General features: G+C 50.3%; 1 protein-coding gene across 1 annotated transcript in view; it reads right to left on the reverse strand.

Moving 5' to 3' along the window:
• Window positions 1–5,155, reverse strand: part of USP4 (ubiquitin specific peptidase 4) — a 40,816-nt gene extending 35,661 nt beyond the window's left edge. The window contains exon 1 of the mRNA XM_040358813.1: window positions 4,978–5,155. Within this exon, the coding sequence (XP_040214747.1) occupies window positions 4,978–5,081 (104 nt within the window). The 5' untranslated portion in view covers window positions 5,082–5,155. The remainder of the gene's footprint in view (window positions 1–4,977) is intronic.
• Between the last annotated feature and the right edge of the window lie 18,070 nt (window positions 5,156–23,225).

The following is a 23,225-nucleotide window of genomic DNA, read 5'->3' on the forward strand; positions in this document are numbered from 1 at the left end:
GTAAGGGTGTCACTCGGGCTCACAATCCGCTCCCATCCTTTCCTCTGCTCTCTAGGTGCCCCGTGTGGGGTAAGGGTGTCACTCAGGGTCACAATCCGCTCCCATCCTTTCCTCCGCTCTCTAGGTGCCCCGTGTGGGGTAATGGTGTCACTCGGGGTCATAATCCGCTCCCATCCTTTCCTCCACTCTCTAGGTGCCCCGTGTGGGGTAAGGGTGTCACTCGGGGTCATAATCCGCTCCCATCCTTTCCTCCGCTCTCTAGGTGCCCCGTGTGGGGTAAGGGTGTCACTCGGGCTCACAATCCGCTCCCATCCTTTCCTCTGCTCTCTAGGTGCCCCGTGTGGGGTAATGGTGTCCCTCGGGGTCATAATCCACTCCCACGCCTTTCCTCCGCTCTCTAGGTGCCCCCGTGTGGGGTAAGGGTGTCACTCGGGGTCATAGGCCTTCCTGTACCCAGCGAAGGACATATTTCCAGAGTTATAAATAAATCTCCCGGCCTCTTCAGATAAGAAATTTCTGCTGGACGTTATCTAAAACCAACCGCCGATAACGAGTCCCAAAGTGTCCGAGAGAAGACAACCAGATTCTCCCTCCATGCCGCAATCAGCACTGCCGGCACCCGATTGGCTGCGATGGCGGTATACAGATAGAACACATGCCACACCCGCAGGATTTTCCTGAATCAATGCTCCGTGTCCCAATACCTCACATATAGATGGAAGGATACAATGTATACAATGTTACCAACAGGAGAAGAACCCGCCGACATGATAACATTGTATCAGATCCAGCGACTGTCTGTAGAGTTCTATGTGGATATATCCAGCGACTGTCTGTAGAGTTCTATGTGGATATATCCAGTGACTGTCTGTAGAGTTCTATGTGGATCTATCCAGCGACTGTCTGTAGAGTTCTATGTGGATATATCCAGCGACTGTCTGTAGAGTTCTATGTGGATATATCCAGTGACGGTCTGTAGAGTTCTATGTGGATATATCCAGTGACTGTCTGTGGAGTTCTATGTGGATATATCCAGTGTCTGTCTGTAGAGTTCTATGTGGATATATCCAGTGTCCGTCTGTAGAGTTCTATGTGGATATATCCAGTGACTGTCTGTAGAGTTCTATGTGGATATATCCAGCGACTGTCTGTAGAGTTCTATGTGGATATATCCAGTGACGGTCTGTAGAGTTCTATGTGGATATATCCGGTGACTGTCTGTAGAGTTCTATGTGGATATATCCAGTGACTGTCTGTAGAGTTCTATGTGGATATATCCAGTGACTGTCTGTAGAGTTCTATGTGGATATATCCAGTGACTGTCTGTAGAGTTCTATGTGGATATATCCAGTGACTGTCTGTAGAGTTCTATGTGGATATATCCAGTGACTGTCTGTAGAGTTCTATGTGGATATATCCGGTGACTGTCTGTAGAGTTCTATGTGGATATATCCAGAGACTGTCTGTAGAGTTCTATGTGGATATATCCAGAGACTGTCTGTAGAGTTCTATGTGGATATATCCAGCGACTGTCTGTAGAGTTCTATGTGGATATATCCAGTGACCGTCTGTAGAGTTCTATGTGGATATATCCAGTGACCGTCTGTAGAGTTCTATGTGGATATATCCAGTGACTGTCTGTAGAGTTCTATGTGGATATATCCAGTGACTGTCTGTAGAGTTCTATGTGGATATATCCAGCGACTGTCTGTAGAGTTCTATGTGGATATATCCAGCGACTGTCTGTAGAGTTCTATGTGGATATATCCAGTGACGGTCTGTAGAGTTCTATGTGGATATATCCAGTGACTGTCTGTAGAGTTCTATGTGGATATATCCAGCGACTGTCTGTAGAGTTCTATGTGGATATATCCAGTGTCTGTCTGTAGAGTTCTATGTGGATATATCCAGTGTCCGTCTGTAGAGTTCTATGTGGATATATCCAGTGACTGTCTGTAGAGTTCTATGTGGATATATCCAGCGACTGTCTGTAGAGTTCTATGTGGATATATCCAGCGACTGTCTGTAGAGTTCTATGTGGATATATCCCGTGACTGTCTGTAGAGTTCTATGTGGATATATCCAGAGACTGTCTGTAGAGTTCTATGTGGATATATCCAGAGACTGTCTGTAGAGTTCTATGTGGATATATCCAGCGACTGTCTGTAGAGTTCTATGTGGATATATCCAGTGACCGTCTGTAGAGTTCTATGTGGATATATCCAGTGACCGTCTGTAGAGTTCTATGTGGATATATCCAGTGACTGTCTGTAGAGTTCTATGTGGATATATCCAGTGACTGTCTGTAGAGTTCTATGTGGATATATCCAGCGACTGTCTGTAGAGTTCTATGTGGATATATCCAGCGACTGTCTGTAGAGTTCTATGTGGATATATCCAGTGACGGTCTGTAGAGTTCTATGTGGATATATCCAGTGACTGTCTGTAGAGTTCTATGTGGATATATCCAGCGACTGTCTGTAGAGTTCTATGTGGATATATCCAGTGTCTGTCTGTAGAGTTCTATGTGGATATATCCAGTGTCCGTCTGTAGAGTTCTATGTGGATATATCCAGTGACTGTCTGTAGAGTTCTATGTGGATATATCCAGCGACTGTCTGTAGAGTTCTATGTGGATATATCCAGCGACTGTCTGTAGAGTTCTATGTGGATATATCCCGTGACTGTCTGTAGAGTTCTATGTGGATATATCCAGTGACTGTCTGTAGAGTTCTATGTGGATATATCCAGTGACTGTCTGTAGAGTTCTATGTGGATATATCCAGTGACTGTCTGTAGAGTTCTATGTGGATATATCCAGTGACTGTCTGTAGAGTTCTATGTGGATATATCCAGTGACTGTCTGTGGAGTTCTATGTGGATATATCCAGTGACTGTCTGTAGAGTTCTATGTGGATATATCCAGTGTCTGTCTGTGGAGTTCTATGTGGATATATCCAGTGACGGTCTGTAGAGTTCTATGTGGATCTACTGGAATCTTAACGTTTTCACTGCTGAATGCTGGGGTCTGCAAAGGGCCCCATGTGGCCCTCGGGCTCTCCAGAACTGTTATTAAGCAGAACGAGGGTGACAAAATACACAACCCATAGAAGCCACCCGCCATCTACAGACACTGCGCACACCTGGCTGCGTGGCCCCCCTCTGATGCTGGTCACATGACCACAATGTCGGGTTCTCTCTCCTCCTCCGATTGGTTGGCTCTGCTTGCAGTGCGATTCCCCAAGTCACCTGACCTTCCTTGGCATGGAAGTCATGTGACTGGCATCAGAGGGGCCTGGAGCTCGGCTTCATTCTCCACATTCTCCCGCCAGCCGTATTCCGGGTTCAGCTGGTGACCCTTCCGGCTGTCACTCCGCCGTGTCATGATCAGGGAGAGGCCCCTTTACACCAGATAAGGGTTCCTGTAAAGAGGGAGTCGGGGCCCATGTGGCCCTAAGCAGTGAGGTATAGGAGGACCTCGTAGATAAGGTTTGTGTGCCCCTCCCTGGTGTGGGAGTCAAGGGGCCCCACGTGAGGTTGTTGGTATGAATGGCCCTGTGCACAGCTCAGAAGAATATGGCGGCCCTGCATCCAATCACTGTGGGGATAAAACTCATCCCTATATCTCACCCCCCCCCCCCAAACTCATCTCTCCCATCTCCCAGTCTCCCCCCCACCCCCCCCCCCACATCTCCCAGTCTCACCCCCAACCCCCCCATCTCCCAGTCTCACCGCCCAACCCCCCCCCCCCCCATCTCCCAGTCTCACCCCCAACCCCCTCAGTACCCTATCTTCCGTCTCACCACCCCCCTCAGTACCCCATCTCCCGGTCTCATCAACAAAATCTACCAGCCTCAGTACCCCATCACCCTTATTAGCCGGTCTCACCACCCTCCTCTGCCAGCCTCAGTACCCCCTCCCATCTCCCAGCCTCAGTACCCCCCCCCCCCCCATCATCTACCAGCCTCAGTCCCCCCCCCCATCTCCCGGGCCTCACCACCCTAATCTGCCAGCCTCAGTATCCCCCCCCATCTCACCACCGTCATCTGCCAGCCTCAGTACCCCCCCCCCCCCCCATCTCACCACCCTCATCTGCCAGCCTCAGTATCCCCCCAATCTCACCACCCTCATCTGCCAGCCTCAGTATCCCCCCATCTCCCCACCCGCCAGCCTCAGTACCCCCCCCCCCATCTCACCACCCGCAGCCCCCCCCCCCCCATCTCCCGGTCGCACCACCCTCAGTAGCCCCCATCTCACCACCCTCAGGAACCCCCATATCACCACCCTCAGGACCCCCCATATCACCGTCTCACCACCCTCAGGACCCCCCATCTCACCACCCTCAGTACCCCCCATTTCCCCGTCTCACCACCCTCAGTACCCCCCATTTCCCCGTCTCACCACCCTCAGCTGCCAGCCTCAGTACCCCCCCCATCTCCCAGTCTCACCACCCTCAGTACCCCCCATCTCACCACCCTCAGGACCCCCCATATCACCACCCCCGTCTCACCACCCTCAGTACCTCCCCATTTCCCCGTCTCACCACCCTCATCTGCCAGCCTCAGTATCCCCCATCTCCCGGTCTCACCACCCTCAGTCCCCCCCCCATCTCCCGGTCTCATCACTTCCCTCTGCCAGCCGTCCCCGGTCTCATGATTATACAGATGAAGATGACGGCCCTATAGGAAGAGGTGGATGACACAATGTGCCGGTTGGAATTTTTCAGCTGATGTTCTGTTCTCCTCTAATAATGGAGATGGCTGGTCCCCCCCAACCAATCACAGAGAGATCTGAGGATTGTCCACCCAATCCATGTATGGTCTCCTCCTCCTGTAGAGGTCTGGGGCCCTTGTGGCCCCTAGTCAGGCTCCTGAGGGAGGAGTTATCACTTTAAGGCCCCCGGCCAGCCAGTGATGATACAGCACAGTGCCCCTCCCCCATCCCGGGCCCCTCCGGTGACCCCCCTTCCTCTCTCACCACTCGTCTCCCTTCCTCAGCGGAGTCTTCAGCAGCTCCCCGAGCTCGTTCTTCTGACTCTCCGGTTCCGGTACCGACACCAGCTCTCCTCCCCCCTCCGCCATAGCTGCTCAGCTACCAGCTTCGGGAGCGCGCACGTCTCACTACCGCCCGGGGCCGTCGCCGCGTTACGTGCGCGCCATCCTCCGCCCCTGGACAAGGACACCACGTGACTGCGCCACCTGTCGGCCGGCGCACGCGCACCACGGACCCCACCAGCGCCTCTCCAGGCACGTGACCCACGCAGGACGCCACGCACGCGCAGATCCTTCCAAATGGCCCGGGCACCACGTGATCTCCCGCTGCGGCTTCCAGCTACGCACAGCGCATGCGCAGGAGCTCTTTCAAACGTCTAGCCTTCCCCACCCACGTGTAGAAGTAGAGGGGGCGTGTTTTTAAAAAAAATGGCAGCTGATTTGTAGGAATGACTTCAGATGAGGGGTCCCCTCACACTGGAGGGGGGGTGGGCACTATTTTGGGGGCCCCCTCACACTGGAGGGGGGGTGGGCACTATTTTGGGGGCCTCCTCACACCGCAGAACAATGGTACAGTAATGGAAATGAGGGAACCGCGCAGGCTGGAGGTGGCTCCACCCATGTACCGCCCACCTGACCCCAACCATTGGTTCTTATAGATAGGGGTGTGGTTTCATGCAGTCTAGTGGGAGGGGCTGACCTCTGTGACCCTCCCCCGAGGAGCCCGTCATGTGGTCTGTCACAGAACTAGGAGCAAAGTGTCAGCCAGGCCCCGTCTCTTCCTATATAGGAGAGTGTGACACCATGTCACCAGGTATGATGGATTGGGGAGACGTCTCACACATATCACAGTACTCCCCCCCCCCCCCCCCAACAATGGGGTAGAGTCAGATAGGGAAGCGGATCTTTAGATTCCGCGTAATCTATCTGATTTACGATCCGCCATCGCAAGTTTTTGAGGCAAGTGCTGTATTCAGAAAGCACTTGCCTCTAAAGTTGCGCCGGCGTATCGTAAATCCCCCGGCGGAATTCAAATTCTGCGGCTAGGGGCCGTCTACAATTTAAATCAGGCGCGTCCCCGCGCCGATCGTACTGCGCATGCGCCGGCCGCGATTTTCCCCAGTGCGCATGCTCCAAATGACGTCGCTAGGACGTCATTGGTTTCGGCGTGAACGTAAATTACGTCCATCCGTATTCGCAAACGACTTACGCAAACGACGTAAAAAATTCAAAACTTGGCGCGGGAACGACGGCCATACTTAACATTGGATACGCCGCATATAGAAGGGGTAACTATACGCCGGAAAAAGCCGAACGCAAACGACGTAAAAAAAAAAAGCGACGGGCGGGCGTTCGTTTCTGAATCGGCGGAAATCGGAATTTGCATATTCGTCGCGTATACAAAGCGAAGCGCCACCTAGCGGCCAGCGGGAGAATGCAGCCTAAGATCCGACGGTGTAAGTCACTTACACCTGGCGGATCTTAGGGAGATCTATGCGTAACCTGATTCTATGAATCAGGCGCATAGATCCGACCGTCGTATCTCCTATCTGAATCTGCCCCAATGTCTTCATCTCTATCTCTCTCTCCAGAAGGACGGCGCCATCTTTGTTCAGGCATCATCCAGGGTCACCGTCAGCTTTCTGGGCCGAGATGACACATTCGTGTAATTCTTGGTGCCTGTGCATTTATTTAGCTGTGTTCCCAAATGTCTGATACAGATCAGCCCCCTGCTGAAGCCTCGCATCTTGTGACTTGCTACAAAGTTACAATGTACAGTCTGATCACTGGGGGAGGGGGAGACTGAGGAAATGATTTATTCTCCTACAAAGTTACAATGTACAGTCTGATCACTAGGGGAGGGGAGACTGTGGAAATGCTTTCTCCTCCTTCTACAAATGCACTGATTACTGTATACATGACATGGGTAGGGAAGGGGTTAACACTAGGGGGGGGGGGTGATCAAGGGGTTAAATGTGCTCCCTGGGAGGTGTTTCTAACTCTGGGGGGGAGGGGACTGACTAGAGGAGGAGAGAGATCGCTGTTCCTGATCACAAAGAACAGCAGATCTCTCTCTCCTCCCCTGTCAGGACGGGGATCTGTTTGATTACATTGACCGATCACCGTTCTGTCTCCCTGTGGAGCGATGGTGGGCTGTATAACGAGTGTGTATGGAGCCTAAGAGGTGGAGCTGTTCATCCCCCGTCCTCGTCTATCTTCTGATCTCCCTGTGTATGGCCTCGGCCTGGCCTGTTTACGATTACGGTATCTCCCATCACTGTACATAGTGTCTTTTAGTTATCTTTGGGTCACTGTTTATTGGTTTATTTATTGTGTTCTGTTGGAGGTGGTTGTGTGTTATTCCCTTTTCTTAATAAATGACTATATTTTTACCTATATATACGTTTTGGGTCTCCTCTTTGCAGTCACACAGTCTGGTCCACTACATTCCCTGACATGATCATTATCTCCAATGTAACCAGAAGGTGGCAGCACACCCCCATATATGGTTCCTAAGATATCACCACCCATTGACAGACTGTTATCTCCAATGTAACCAGCAGGTGGCAGCACATCCCCATATATCAGTGAGGGCGAACCTTGGCCTCCCAGATGTTTTGGAACTACATGTCCCATGATGGTCATGCACTCTGCCGTGTAGTTGAGCATCATGGGAAATGTAGTTCCAAAACATCTGGGGTGCCAAGGTTCGCCATCACTGCCATATATGATACCCAGAATATCCTCCCCCCAACCCCCCCCCCCACTAACTGACTGTTATCTTCAATATAACTAGCAGGTGGCAGTAAACTTCCACACATGGAGATATTACCACTATTACTACCAACCAACTGACCTTCATCTCCAACATAACCAGGATGTGGTAGCGCCATCAATAATATCATCATCCACGGACTGACAGTCCTCTGCAAAATAACCAATAGGGGGCAGCACATCCCTATATATGGAGACAGCATATCACTGTTACAAACTGACCATAATCTCCAATATAACCAGCAGGTGGCAGCACTCCCCCCAAAACCCCTCACACATAGGGGCACCTAAGATATCACCACCCATTGATAGAGTGTCATCTCCAATATAACCAGCAGGTGGCAGCACACCCTGACAAAAGGCATCCAGGATATTACCACCCGCTGACTGACTGTCCTCACCAATATAACCAGCAGGTGGCAGTAAAACCTTCACACATGGGGAGAGCGCCACCAGCCAACTGACCTTCATCTTCAATATAGCCAGGAGGTGGCAGCACACCCCCCAAAAATGGCATCTCATCATCCACTGCCTGACTGTCATGTCCAATATAACCAGCAGGTGGCAGCACTCCCCCCCACCCCTCACACATAGGGGGCACCTAAGATATCACCACCCATTGACAGACTGTCATCTCCAATATAACCAGCAGGTGGAAGCAGACTACCACATATTACTCCCAGAATCACCACCCGCTCACTGACTGTCATCTCCAATATAACCAGCAGGTGGCAGCACACCCTGACAAAAGGCATCCAGGATATTACCACCCGCTGACTGACTTCACCAATATAACCAGCAGGTGGCAGTTAACCTCCACACATGGGGAGATCGCCACCAGCCAACTGACCTTCATCTTCAATATAACCAGCAGGTGGCAGCACACCCCCCAAAAATGGCATCTATGTTATTAATCATCATCCACTGCCTGACTGTCATCTCCAATATAACCAGAAGGTGGCAGCACCCTCCCCCCACTTAGCACATGCCTACACATGGCATCCATCAACCAAATAACCATCATTTCCAATATAACCAGCAGGTGGCAGCACACCCTGACACATTGCACCCAGGACATCGCCACTTACTGACTGACTGTCATCTCCAATATAACCAGCAGGTGGCAGCACACCCTGACACATTGCACCCAGGACATCGCCACCTACTGACTGACTGTCATCTCTAGTATAACCAGCAGGTGGCAGCACACCCTGACAAAAGGCATCCAGGATATTACCACCCGCTGACTGACTGTCCTCACCAATATAACCAGCAGGTGGCAGCACACACCCCCAAAAATGGCATTTATGTTATCAATCATCATCCACTGCCTGACTGTCATCTCTAATATAACCAGCAGGTGGCAGCACACTCCTCACACATGAAGCCTGGGGCATCACCATCCACTGACTAACCATCTAATAGTAAACAATAGGTGGCCACACATCCTCCCATAGGACAGCCAGGATATCGCCATTACAAATTGGCTCTCATTTCCAATATAACCAGCAGGTGGCAGCACCCAGGATATCACCAGCCCCTGATAGACTGTCATCCCCCATCTAACCAGCAGGGGGTATCACATCCCCACACATGTCACCCCATGAAATCACCAAATACCGACTGTCATCTCCAATATAACCAGCAGGTGGCAGCACATCCCCACACATGATGCTCTACTTCCAGTGTCACAGCCTGAGAAATTCTGGATCCAAGGAAAAGAAGTGACGTTGCCCACGGCAACCATCTCTTTCCATTCTGTAACTCCGGAATCAGGACTGGTGTACGGAGCGACGCGGGATGTTGGCTCCGCCCTGAACCTCCACTTCTCATCCAATAGAAAGTACTTAATTCTATACAAATTATCTAGGAGTTCATCGCCTTCCTGCTGCGCTACATATACCGTAGGAGGCGGAGCTTATAAGGACTGCGTATCTCTGAGTGCGGGCCGTCGTATCTATGCGCCTGATTCGTAGAATCAGTTACGCATAGATTTCCCTAAGATCCGACCGGCGTAAGTCTCTTACACCGTCGTATCTTAAGCTGCATAATCACGCTGGCCGCTAGGTGGCGCTTCCGTATAGTTACGCAAGGAATATGCTAATGAGGTATTTACGCCGATTCAGAAACGTACGTCCCGCCGGCGCATTTTTTTTTTACGTCGTTTGCGTTCGGCTTTTTCCGGCGTATAGTTACCCCTGCTATATGAGGCGTAGCTAATGTTAAGTATGGCCGTCGTTTTCCCGCGCCGAGTTTTGAAATTTTACGTCGTTTGCGTAAGTCATTCGCGAACAGGGCTGGACTTCATTTACGTTCACGTCGAATCCAACACGTCCTTGCGATGTGATTTGGAGCAATGCACACTGGGATATTTTACGGGCGGCGCATGTGCCGTTAAAAAAAAAACGTCAAAATACGCGGGGTCAAGTAAAATTTAAATAAAACACGCCCCCAACATCCCCATTTGAATAAGGCGGGCTTACGCCGCCACACATACGTTACGCCGCCGTAACTAAGGGCGCAAGTTCTTTCTGCATACTGAACTTGCGCCCAAAGTTACAGCGGTGGAGGTTCTCTTGATACAAAATAACGGAATATTTTCTGGTCGCGGACGGCGAGGCCACAACAGACCCGTTCTGAGCGGCGCCGGCCCGCCGTTCCCACAACTAATAATATCGCCGGCCGGCCTTGAGAGTCCGCGGGGGGGGGGGGGGAGCTGTGCGAGTCTCCAGCATCCGTTATCAGGTGTGAGACGTCTTCACCTCCCCCGTCATCGTCTACCCCTCCCCCCCCAAAGATCCTCCGATGACTCCGCTGCGTCCAGCGACCATCCCGTGTCCTCCGCATCGCTCGCCATAACACATCCGATTTATTTTTATTGATTTATATTTTTTTAGTTTGCTTTGAGTTTTCAATGAATCCCTTGTAGCGTCTCAGTGCTGCTGATCTCCTGACGCCTCTTTTCAATGTGGACACTACTTCTGGTGAAAACTAGGGATTAATTTGGAGGGATTTCCTCTTACTTCCTGTTCTGGATATGGGACAGGAAGTGAGGGGACAACTAGGGATTCCCTCACTTTGGAAGGATTTCCTCTTACTTCCTGTTCTAGCTATGGGGCAGGAAGTGAGGGGACAACTAGGGATTTCCCTAATTTGTAGGGATTTCCTTTCACTTCCTGTTGTGGATTTGGTACAGGAAGTGAAGGGAAATCCAAAATGTTACAGATCTCACCAGAACAGGAATAGAGGAAAAAAATTCCAATGGGGACACTACTTCTGGTGAAAACTAGGGATTTCCTTAATTTGGAGGGATTTCCTCTCACTTCCTGTTGTGGCTATGGGACAGGAAGTGAGGGGACAACTAGGGATTCCCTCACTTTGGAAGGATTTCCTCTTACTTCCTGTTCTGGCTATGGGACAGGAAGTGAGGGGACAACTAGGGATTCCCTCACTTTGGAAGGATTTCCTCTTACTTCCTGTTCTAGCTATGGGACAGGAAGTGAGGAAACAACTAGGGATTCCCTCACTTTGGAAAGATTTCCTTTTACTTCCTGTTCTAGCTATGGGACAGGAAGTGAGGGGACAACTAGGGATTCCCTCACTTTGGAAGGATTTCCTCTTACTTCCTGTTCTGGCTATGGGACAGGGAGTGAGGGGACAACTAGGGATTGCCTCACTTTGGAAGGATTTCCTCTTACTTCCTGTTCTGGCTATGGCACAGGAAGTGAGGGGTCAACTAGGGATTCCCTCACTTTGGAAGGATTTCCTCTTACTTCCTGTTCTGGCTATGGGACAGGAAGTGAGGGGACAACTAGGGATTGCCTCACTTTGGAAAGATTTCCTCTTACTTCCTGTTCTGGCTATGGGACAGGAAGTGAGGGGACAACTAGGGATTTCCCTAATTTGTAGGGATTTCCTTTCACTTCCTGTTGTGGATTTGGTACAGGAAGTGAAGGGAAATCCAAAATGTTACAGATCTCACCAGAACAGGAATAGAGGAAAAAAATTCCAATGGGGACACTACTTCTGGTGAAAACTAGGGATTCCCTTAATTTGGAGGGATTTCCTCTCACTTCCTGTTCTAGCTATGGGACAGGAAGTGAGGGGACAACTAGGGATTCCCTCACTTTGGAAGGATTTCCTCTTACTTCCCGTTCTGGTTATGGGACAGGAAGTGAGGGCACAACTAGGGATTCCCTCACTTTGGAGGGATTTCCTCTGACTTCCTGTTGTGGATTTGATACAGGAAGTGAAGGGAAATCCAAAATGTTACAGATATCACCAGAATAGGAATAGAGAACACATCTTCCAATGGGGACACTACATCTGGTGACAACTAGGGTTCCCTCACTTTGGAGGGATTTCCTCCCACTTACTGTTGTGGATGTGGAACAGGAAGTGAGGAGACAACTAGGGATTACCTAATTTTGGAGGGATTTCCTCTCACTTCCTGTTGTTGCTGTGGTACAGGAAGTGATGGGAAATCCAAAATGTTACAGATGTCACCAGAACAGGAATAGAGGAAAAATCTTCCAATGGGGATGATACTTCTGGTGACAACTAGGGAATCCCTTAATCTGGGGGGACTTCCTCTCACTTCCCGTGGCTATAAGACGAGAAGTCCCATAGCCAGAACAGGAAGTGAGAGGAAATCACTCCAAATTAGGGGAATCCCTGGTTGTCACCAGAATAGTGTCCCCATTGGAAGATTCCCCTTTACTTCCTGTCCCGAAGCCAGAACAGGAAATGAGAGGAAATATTTCCAAATTGAGGGAATCCCTGGCTCTCACCAGAACTAGTGTCCCCATTGGAAGATTTTCCTTCACTCCCTGTCCCATAGCCAGAACAGGAAGTGAGAGGAAATCCCTCCAAATTAGGGGAATCCCTGGTTGTCATCAGAACTAGTGTCCCCATTGGAAGATTCCCTGTCACTTCCTGTTCCATAGCCAGAACAGGAAGTGAGAGGAAATCCCTACAAATTGAGGGAATCCCTGGCTCTCACCAGAACTAGTGTCCCCATTGGAAGATTCCCCGTCACTTCCTGTTCCATAGCCAGAACAGGAAGTGAGAGGAAATCCCTACAAATTGAGGGAATCCCTGGCTCTCACCAGAACTAGTGTCCCCATTGGAAGATTCCCCGTCACTTCCTGTCCCATAGCCAGAACAGGAAGTGAGAGGAAATCCCTACAAATTGAGGGAATCCATGGCTCTCACCAGAACTAGTGTCCCCATTGGGGAGATTTCCCTTCACTTCCTGTCCCATAGCCAGAACAGGAAGTGAGAGTTAATCACTTCAAATCGAGGCAATCCTGGGTTGTGCCCCCCCATTGGAAGATTTCTCTTTACTTCCTGTCCCATAGCAACAACAGGAAGTGAGTGGAAATCTCTCAAAATTGGGGAATCCCTGGTTGTCAAGAGAACTAGTGTCCCCTATTGGAAGATTTCCCTTCTCTTCCTGTCCCATAGCAACAACAGGAAGTGGATTTCCCATCACTTACTGTACCAAACACCCCTGTCAGTGAGGGAGGAAGTGCTCCTCGCTGTATGAGGCCATGAAAGACACAAATGAACGCGGCTCTGTAATTATTATACCTCATGAAATATATATTTAGATACAAGCAGGACCTGGTATCAGTCACTTGTAGTCCCTGTACAGCAGAGCTCAGATTAGGAGAGGGAGTACAGTACAAGCAGCCAATCAGATAGTCAGTGTGCTGATAGGAGGAGAGAGCAGAGAGATGAGCTCATGATCGCGCCGCTTCTCCTTTCAATGGCCAGTCAGGGGGGCTCGTCCGGGATCACCTGAAGACGTGGGCTGAATGAGGTTGGCCATCAGACTGAGGACCTCTAGTGGCAGAAATAAGAACTGCAGGGAGCTCTTCTTTAACTATGAAGCGTAAGATGCCGAGAGCAACGCTACAATCCAACTCGTTCGCGGGGTTGTCCCCCCCCCCGTCAGCGCGCGGTGTAACCGTCAGGATTGCGCCCGACGAGCCCGGATGGGATTGCATCGTGCGGGGGGCTCCGCCCAGCGCGGGTCGTCTGTGGAACTCTTTGTAGTTTCTCTCACCAGATTCCTGCCGGAACATTTCATGATTATTCCTCGGTCTCGGGGAAGATCGGGGAAAATGGTTCTTTTGTTCCCCGGCGTTGGGAGGAACAATGAACAAAGAGACGTCTGTGACAACTTTGTGCGCTGTGCGCGTCTCGCCCGGGGGGACGCCAGACCGCCGTACGGAGATGTTCCCGGGATAGAGGCGTCATCATCCACTCAGGAGATTACAGGCACACCGTGTACAACGCCACACACCCTGCGGGCGACACAGAGCTTACACTCTACAGTATGATCCACTGACCCACAGAGCTTACACTCTACAGTATGATCCACTGACCCACAGAGCTTACACTCTACAGTATGATCCACTGACCCACAGAGCTTACACTCTATATGCGATATACAGTATAATCCCCAGGTCATCTAACCCGCAGAGCTTACACTCTATCAAAGAATCAAAAAAATAATGGGCTAGATTCAGGTAGCATTTACAGCGGCGTATCTCCAGATACGCCGCTGTAAATTCAAATCTGCGCCGGCGTATCTTTACGCCGATTCTCAAAGGCAGATACGTTGAAAAAATAGGCTTCCTCCGCCGACGTAATTCGAATGCGGCGGCGTATAATAGTGGCCCAGATTCAGTAAGAATCTGCGCCTTTCTTACGCAGGCACATGGCAGCGTAATTTTCTGCGCTGCCCGCGATTCACGAAGCAGAAGCTGCGTAAATTGCGGGGGTTAAGTTGCCCGGCGTAAGGGCGCCTAATGTAAATGATCCCGCCGGGGGCGGAAATCATTTAAATTAGGCGCGCTCCCGCGCCGAGCGTAGAGCGCATGCTCCATCGGGAAACTTTCCCGACGTGCATTGCGGCAAATGACGTCGCAAGGACGTCATTTTGCTTCAAAGTGAACGTGAATGGCGTCCAGCGCCATTCACGATCCACTTACGCAAACGACGTAAAATTTGAACGTCGCGACGCGGGAACGTGGCCATCCTATAGCATTGGCTGCGCCTGCTATTAGGATGTGTAACGTTACGCGAAACCCGACGTACGCAAATTACGTAATTTGCGTACGCAGGGCCCACGCAAGTTTGTGAATCGGCGTTAGTATGCGATTTGCATACTATACACAGATCACAATGGGAGCGCCCCCTAGCGGTCATCGCTAGAATGCAGCCTAAAATCTGCGTGGCATAAGAGCCTTATGCCACGCAGATTTTAGGCTGCAGCCGGCGTAGCGATGTTCCTGAATCAGGAGAACTCGTTACGCCGGCGCAAGTCAGCAATTGCGCCGTGTAACCTATGGTTACACGGGCGCAATTGCTTCTTGAATCTGGCCCAGTGTGTGCATTTTTACGCTGGCCGCTAGGTGGCGCTTCCCGTCGTTTTCGGCGTAGAATATGCAAATTACCTAGTTACGCCGATTCACAAACGTACGTGCGCCCGGCGGTAGTTTTTTTTACGTCGTTTGCGTTTTTCCGGCGTTACGTTGCTCCTGCTTTCTATGAGGCGCACGCAATGTTAAGTGTGGACGTCGTTCCCGCCTTGGATTTTTGATTTTTTTTTACGTCGTTTGCGTAAGTCGTTCGCGAATAGGGCTGGACGTAATTTACGTTCGCGTCGAAACCAATACGTCGTTGCGCCGTACTTGGGAGCAATGCACACTGGGATATGTACACGGATGGCGCATGCGCTGTTAGTAAAAAAAAGTCAATCACGTCACGTCATCATACATTAACGTAAAACACGCCCCCCCTTCCACATTTGAATTACGCGGGCTTACGCCGGCCCCATTTACGCTACGCCGCCGCAACTTACGGAGCAAGTGCTTTGTGAATACTTCACTTGCTCCTGTCAGTTGAGGCGGCGTAGCGTAAATACGATACTCGCAGTATCTGTCATTTAGTGATGGAGGTGCGGAGGGTTGTCATGAATTCTCGCAGTATCTGTCATTTAGTGATGGAGGTGCGGAGGGTTGTCATGAATTCTGTCAGTGCCTAAGATCTGTCATTTAGCGATGGAGGTGCGGAGGGTTGTCGTGAATTCTCGCAGTGCCTAAGATCTGTCATTTAGTGATGGAGGTGCGGAGGGTTGTCGTAAATTCTCACAGTGCCTAAGATCTGTCATTTAGTGATGGAGGTGCGGAGGGTTGTCATGGATTCTATCAGTGCCTAAGATCTGTCATTTAGTGATGGAGGTGCGGAGGGTTGTCGTAAATTCTCGCAGTGCCTAAGATCTGTCATTTAGTGATGGAGGTGCGGAGGGTTGTCATGAATTCTCACAGTGCCTAAGATCTGTCATTTAGCGATGGAGGTGCGGAGGGTTGTCATGAATTCTCACAGTGCCTAAGATCTGTCATTTAGCGATGGAGGTGCGGAGGGTTGTCATGAATTCTCACAGTGCCTAAGATCTGTCATTTAGTGATGGAGGTGTGGAGGGTTATCATGAATTCTGTCAGTGCCTAAGATATGTCATTTAGTGATGGAGGTGCGGAGGGTTGCCATGAATTCTGTCAGTGCCTAAGATCTGTCATTTAGTGATGGAGGTGCGGAGGGTTGTCGTGAATTCTCTCAGTGCCTAAGATCTGTCATTTAGCGATGGAGGTGCGGAGGGTTGTCGTGAATTCTCGCAGTGCCTAAGATCTGTCATTTAGCGATGGAGGTGCGGAGGGTTGTCATGAATTCTCTCAGTGCCTAAGATCTGTCATTTAGCGATGGAGGTGCGGAGGGTTGTCGTGAATTCTCGCAGTGCCTAAGATCTGTCATTTAGTGATGGAGGTGCGGAGGGTTGTCGTGAATTCTCGCAGTGCCTAAGATCTGTCATTTAGCGATGGAGGTGCGGAGGGTTGTCGTGAATTCTCGCAGTGCCTAAGATCTGTCACTTAGCGATGGAGGTGCGGAGGGTTGTCGTGAATTCTCGCAGTGCCTAAGATCTGTCATTTAGTGATGGAGGTGCGGAGGGTTGCCATGAATTCTCGCAGTGCCTAAGATCTGTCATTTAGCGATGGAGGTGCGGAGGGTTGTCGTGAATTCTCGCAGTGCCTAAGATCTGTCATTTAGTGATGGAGGTGCGGAGGGTTGTTGTGAATTCTCGCAGTGCCTAAGATCTGTCATTTAGCGATGGAGGTGCGGAGGGTTGTCGTGAATTCTCGCAGTGCCTAAGATCTGTCACTTAGCGATGGAGGTGCGGAGGGTTGTCGTGAATTCTCGCAGTGCCTAAGATCTGTCATTTAGTGATGGAGGTGCGGAGGGTTGCCATGAATTCTCGCAGTGCCTAAGATCTGTCATTTAGCGATGGAGGTGCGGAGGGTTGTCATGAATTCTCACAGTGCCTAAGATCTGTCATTTAGTGATGGAGGTGCGGAGGGTTGTCGTGAATTCTCTCAGTGCCTAAGATCTGTCATTTAGTGATGGAGGTGCGGAGGGTTGTGATGAATTCTCGCAGTGCCTAAGATCTGTCACTTAGCGATGGAGGTGCGGAGGGTTGTCGTGAATTCTCGCAGTGCCTAAGATCTGTCATTTAGCGATGGAGGTGCGGAGGGTTGTCATGAATTCTCTCAGTGCCTAAGATCTGTCATTTAGCGATGGAGGTGCGGAGGGTTGCCGTGAATTCTCGCAGTGCCTAAGATCTGTCATTTAGCGATGGAGGTGCGGAGGGTTGTCATGAATTCTCACAGTGCCTAAGATCTGTCATTTAGTGATGGAGGTGCGGAGGGTTGTCGTGAATTCTCTCAGTGCCTAAGATCTGTCATTTAGTGATGGAGGTGCGGAGGGTTGTGATGAATTCTCGCAGTGCCTAAGATCTGTCGTTTAGTGATGGAGGTGCGGAGGGTTGCCATGAATTCTCGCAGTGCCTAAGATCTGTCATTTAGTGATGGAGGTGCGGAGGGTTGTCGTGAATTCTCACAGTGCCTAAGATCTGTCATTTAGTGATGGAGGTGCGGAGGGTTGTCGTGAATTCTCTCAGTGCCTAAGATCTGTCATTTAGTGATGGAGGTGCGGAGGGTTGTCGTGAATTCTCGCAGTGCCTAAGATCTGTCATTTAGCGATGGAGGTGCGGAGGGTTGTCATGAATTCTCTCAGTGCCTAAGATCTGTCATTTAGCGATGGAGGTGCGGAGGGTTGTCATGAATTCTCTGTGCCTAAGATCTGTCATTTAGTGATGGAGGTGCGGAGGGTTGTCGTGAATTCGCGCAGTGCCTAAGATCTGTCATTTAGTGATGGAGGTGCGGAGGGTTGTCATGAATTCTCGCAGTGCCTAAGATCTGTCATTTAGTGATGGAGGTGCGGAGGGTTGTCATGAATTCTCTCAGTGCCTAAGATCTGTCATTTAGTGATAGAGGTGCGGAGGGTTGTCATGAATTCTCGCAGTGCCTAAGATCTGTCATTTAGTGATGGAGGTGCGGAGGGTTGTCGTGAATTCTCGCAGTGCCTAAGATCTGTCATTTAGCGATGGAGGTGCGGAGGGTTGTCATGAATTCTCTCAGTGCCTAAGATCTGTCATTTAGCGATGGAGGTGCGGAGGGTTGTCGTGAATTCGCGCAGTGCCTAAGATCTGTCATTTAGTGATGGAGGTGCGGAGGGTTGTCATGAATTCTCGCAGTGCCTAAGATCTGTCATTTAGCGATGGAGGTGCGGAGGGTTGCCGTGAATTCTCGCAGTGCCTAAGATCTGTCATTTAGCGATGGAGGTGCGGAGGGTTGTCATGAATTCTCACAGTGCCTAAGATCTGTCATTTAGTGATGGAGGTGCGGAGGGTTGTCGTGAATTCTCTCAGTGCCTAAGATCTGTCATTTAGTGATGGAGGTGCGGAGGGTTGTGATGAATTCTCGCAGTGCCTAAGATCTGTCGTTTAGTGATGGAGGTGCGGAGGGTTGCCATGAATTCTCGCAGTGCCTAAGATCTGTCATTTAGTGATGGAGGTGCGGAGGGTTGTCGTGAATTCTCACAGTGCCTAAGATCTGTCATTTAGTGATGGAGGTGCGGAGGGTTGTCGTGAATTCTCTCAGTGCCTAAGATCTGTCATTTAGTGATGGAGGTGCGGAGGGTTGTCGTGAATTCTCGCAGTGCCTAAGATCTGTCATTTAGCGATGGAGGTGCGGAGGGTTGTCATGAATTCTCTCAGTGCCTAAGATCTGTCATTTAGCGATGGAGGTGCGGAGGGTTGTCATGAATTCTCTCAGTGCCTAAGATCTGTCATTTAGTGATGGAGGTGCGGAGGGTTGTCGTGAATTCGCGCAGTGCCTAAGATCTGTCATTTAGTGATGGAGGTGCGGAGGGTTGTCATGAATTCTCGCAGTGCCTAAGATCTGTCATTTAGTGATGGAGGTGCGGAGGGTTGTCATGAATTCTCTCAGTGCCTAAGATCTGTCATTTAGTGATAGAGGTGCGGAGGGTTGTCATGAATTCTCGCAGTGCCTAAGATCTGTCATTTAGTGATGGAGGTGCGGAGGGTTGTCGTGAATTCTCGCAGTGCCTAAGATCTGTCATTTAGCGATGGAGGTGCGGAGGGTTGTCATGAATTCTCTCAGTGCCTAAGATCTGTCATTTAGCGATGGAGGTGCGGAGGGTTGTCGTGAATTCGCGCAGTGCCTAAGATCTGTCATTTAGTGATGGAGGTGCGGAGGGTTGTCGTGAATTCTCTCAGTGCCTAAGATCTGTCATTTAGTGATGGAGGTGCGGAGGGTTGTCGTGAATTCTCGCAGTGCCTAAGATCTGTCATTTAGTGATGGAGGTGCGGAGGGTTGTCATGGATTCTATCAGTGCCTAAGATCTGTCATTTAGTGATGGAGGTGCGGAGGGTTGTCATGGATTCTATCAGTGCCTAAGATCTGTCATTTAGCGATGGAGGTGCGGAGGGTTGTCGTGAATTCTGTCAGTGCCTAAGATCTGTCATTTAGTGATGGGGGTGCGGAGGGTTGTCATAAATTATCACAGTTCCTAAGATCTGTAATTTAGTGATGGAGGTGCGGAGGATTGTCATTAATTCTCTCAGTGCCTAAGATCTGTCATTTAGTGATGGAGGTGCGGAGGGTTGTCATGAATTCTATCAGTGCCTAAGATCTGTCATTTAGTGATGGAGGTGCGGAGGGTTGTCATGGATTCTATCAGTGCCTAAGATCTGTCATTTAGTGATGGAGGTGCGGAGGGTTGTCATGAATTCTGTCAGTGCCTAAGATCTGTCATTTAGTGATGGGGGTGCGGAGGGTTGTCACGAATTCTGTCAGTGCCTAAGATCTGTCATTTAGTGATGGAGGTGCGGAGGGTTGTCATGAATTCTGTCAGTGCCTAAGATCTGTCATTTAGTGATGGAGGTGCGGAGGGTTGTCATGAATTCTGTCAGTGCCTAAGATCTGTCATTTAGTGATGGAGTTGCGGAGGGTTGTCGTGAATTCGCGCAGTGCCTAAGATCTGTCATTTAGTGATGGAGGTGCGGAGGGTTGCCATGAATTCTATCAGTGCCTAAGATCTGTCATTTAGTGATGGAGGTGCGGAGGGTTGTCGTGAATTCTCGCAGTGCCTAAGATCTGTCATTTAGCGATGGAGGTGCGGAGGGTTGTCGTGAATTCTCGCAGTGCCTAAGATCTGTCATTTAGTGATGGAGGTGCGGAGGGTTGTGGTGAATTCTGTCAGTGCCTAAGATCTGTCATTTAGTGATGGAGGTGCGGAGGGTTGTCGTGAATTCTCGCAGTGCCTAAGATCTGTCATTTAGTGATGGAGGTGCGGAGGGTTGTCGTGAATTCTCGCAGTGCCTAAGATCTGTCATTTAGTGATGGAGGTGCGGAGGGTTGTCGTGAATTCTCGCAGTGCCTAAGATCTGTCATTTAGTGAGGGCGACAAGGGCTGCCATGCATTATAATGATCCCTCGGGGGTAATAATGTACCCCTGTACTCATTGGATATTTGGGGGCCCCTTATTATAACGGGGGCTTTCATATTCCTTTATTAGCTACCCCCCCCAAACCTTCATCTAGCCTTATGGTCTAGTCCCCTCAACATAGTCCCCCCCCCAGCCTGCATGCCCGGATAGCCCATTTTTTTTTAAAGGAACAGTACACATTTATGAAGAGCAGCAGCAGGTAGACCCTGTTTTTTTGCCAGGAGGCGATGGAGCGTGGAGGCGGAGCATGGAAGGGTTAAGTTGCATTAGGCATTGATGAGATGTTATTAGTCAATTACTGGAGGGCGACTCTCCTAGTCTGAAGTGGTAATGACTTCCACAACAAGGGCCACGGCTGCCATTAACCTCTCCAAGCTCCATCCATAATGAGACAAACTGCATCTTATTGACTGATCCCCCCCCCCCCCCCTCCTCCCGATGGACCGATTGAGCCAAGCTGTCAAACGCCACTTACTCCGCTGGCCGACGACCAAACGCCAAGGCGAGGATCTGGTGATAAAACCATCCCTGTGTAGATTGATGGATCTACACTCTTCATATAATCTACACAAAATGGACGCGTCACCAGAGAGACAGACCCCCCCACCAATATATTCACCGTGACCGCCTAGGAAAACATTATTGGCCCAGATTCAAAGAGATTTGCTCTTTTTTTGCGGTTGCACAGGGCAACGATTTTGCCCTGCGCCCCCGCAAATTTGCGTCGCTGCCCTCGATTCACGGAGCAGTAGCTCCGTAAATAGCGAGGGCGCACCGGCAAAATTGCCCTGCGTAAGCGCGCGCAATGTAAATGATACCACCGGGGGCGGGAATCATTTAAATTAGGCGCGTTCCCACGCCGATCGTAAAGCGCATGCTCCGTCGGGAAACTTTCCCGACGTGCATTGCGGCAAATGACGTCGCAAGGACGTCATTTGCTTCAAAGTGAACGTGAATGGCGTCCATCGCCATTCACGATTCACTTACGCAAACTACGTGAAATTCGAATGTCGCGACGCGGGAACGACGGGTATCCTTAGCATTGGCTGCGCCTGCTATTAGCAGGAGCAGCCTTACGCTAAGAACGCCGTACGGAAACGACGTAACTTGCGTACGCAGGGCCCGCGCAACAATTGTGAATCGGTGTTAGTATGCAATTTGCATACTATACGCTGATCACAATGGGAGCGCCCCCTAGCGGTCAACGCAAGAATGCAGCCTAAAATCTGCGTGGCATAAGAGCCTTATGCCACGCAGATTTTAGGCTGCAGTCGGCGTTACGATGTTCCTGAATCAGGAGCATTCGTTTCGCCGGAGCAAGTAAGCAATTGCGCTGCGTAACCTATGGTTACACAGGCGCAATTGCTTCTTGAATCTGGGCCATTGATTGTTTGAACTGGAGCTTAACCACCAGCTCCCCCCCCCCCCCCCACCCACTCAAAATTCACAGTGGAGGCTTGTGGCTACACTTATACCAAAACTTTTGCACACTTATAGCTAGATTCAGATACAGTTACGCCGGCGTATCAGTAGATACGCCGTCGTAACTCTGAATCTGCGCCGTCGTAAATTTAAGCGTATTCTGGAAACCAGATACGCTTAAATTAGGCTAAGATACGAGCGACGTAAGTCTCCTACGCCGACGTATCTTAGGGTGCATATTTCCGCTGGCCGCTAGGTGGCGCTTCCGTTGTTTGCAGCGGCGAATATGCAAATGAGCAAGATACGCCGATTCACGAACGTACGTGCGCCCGTCGCAATTAGTTACGCCGTTTACATTAGAGATACGCCGGCGTAAAGATAAAGCTGCTCCCTAGGCGGCGCAGCCCATGCAAGGTATGGACGTCCGAACAGGCCTATCTTTTTACGTCGTTTGCGTAAGTCGTACGCGAATCGGGCTGGACGTAATTTACGTTCACGTCGAAACGGCGTACTTTGGAGCAATGCACACTGGGATATGTCCACGGACGGCGCATGCGCCGTTCGTAAAAAACGTCAATCACGTCAGGTCACTAATCATTTACATAAAACATGCCCCCCTGTTCCTCATTTGAATTAGGCGCGCTAAGGCCGGCCCATTTACGCTACGCCGCCGTAACTTAGGAGGCAAGTGCTTTGTGAATACAACACTCGCCTCTCTGACTTACGGCGGCGTAGCGTATATGTGATACGCTACGCCTTCATTGTGATAGAAAAAACATGGGAGGGGCAGAGACACAAACTACTGCAGGAAATCTCACCATTGTGGGAGGGGCAGAGACACAAACTACTGCAGGAGATCTCACCATTGTGGGAGGGGCAGAGACACAAACTACTGCAGGAAATCTCACCATTGTGGGAGGGGCAGAGACACAAACTACTGCAGGAAATCTCACCATTGTGGGAGGGGCAGAGACACAAACTACTGACGGGAAATCTTAATATTGTGGGAGGGGCAGAGACACAAACTACTGACGGAAAATCTCTCCATTGTGGGAGGGGCAGAGACACAAACTACTGCAGGAGATCTCTCCATTGTGGGAGGG

The sequence above is a fragment of the Rana temporaria genome, chromosome 7, assembly GCF_905171775.1.
Source record: "Rana temporaria chromosome 7, aRanTem1.1, whole genome shotgun sequence".
Taxonomy (NCBI): domain Eukaryota; kingdom Metazoa; phylum Chordata; class Amphibia; order Anura; family Ranidae; genus Rana; species Rana temporaria.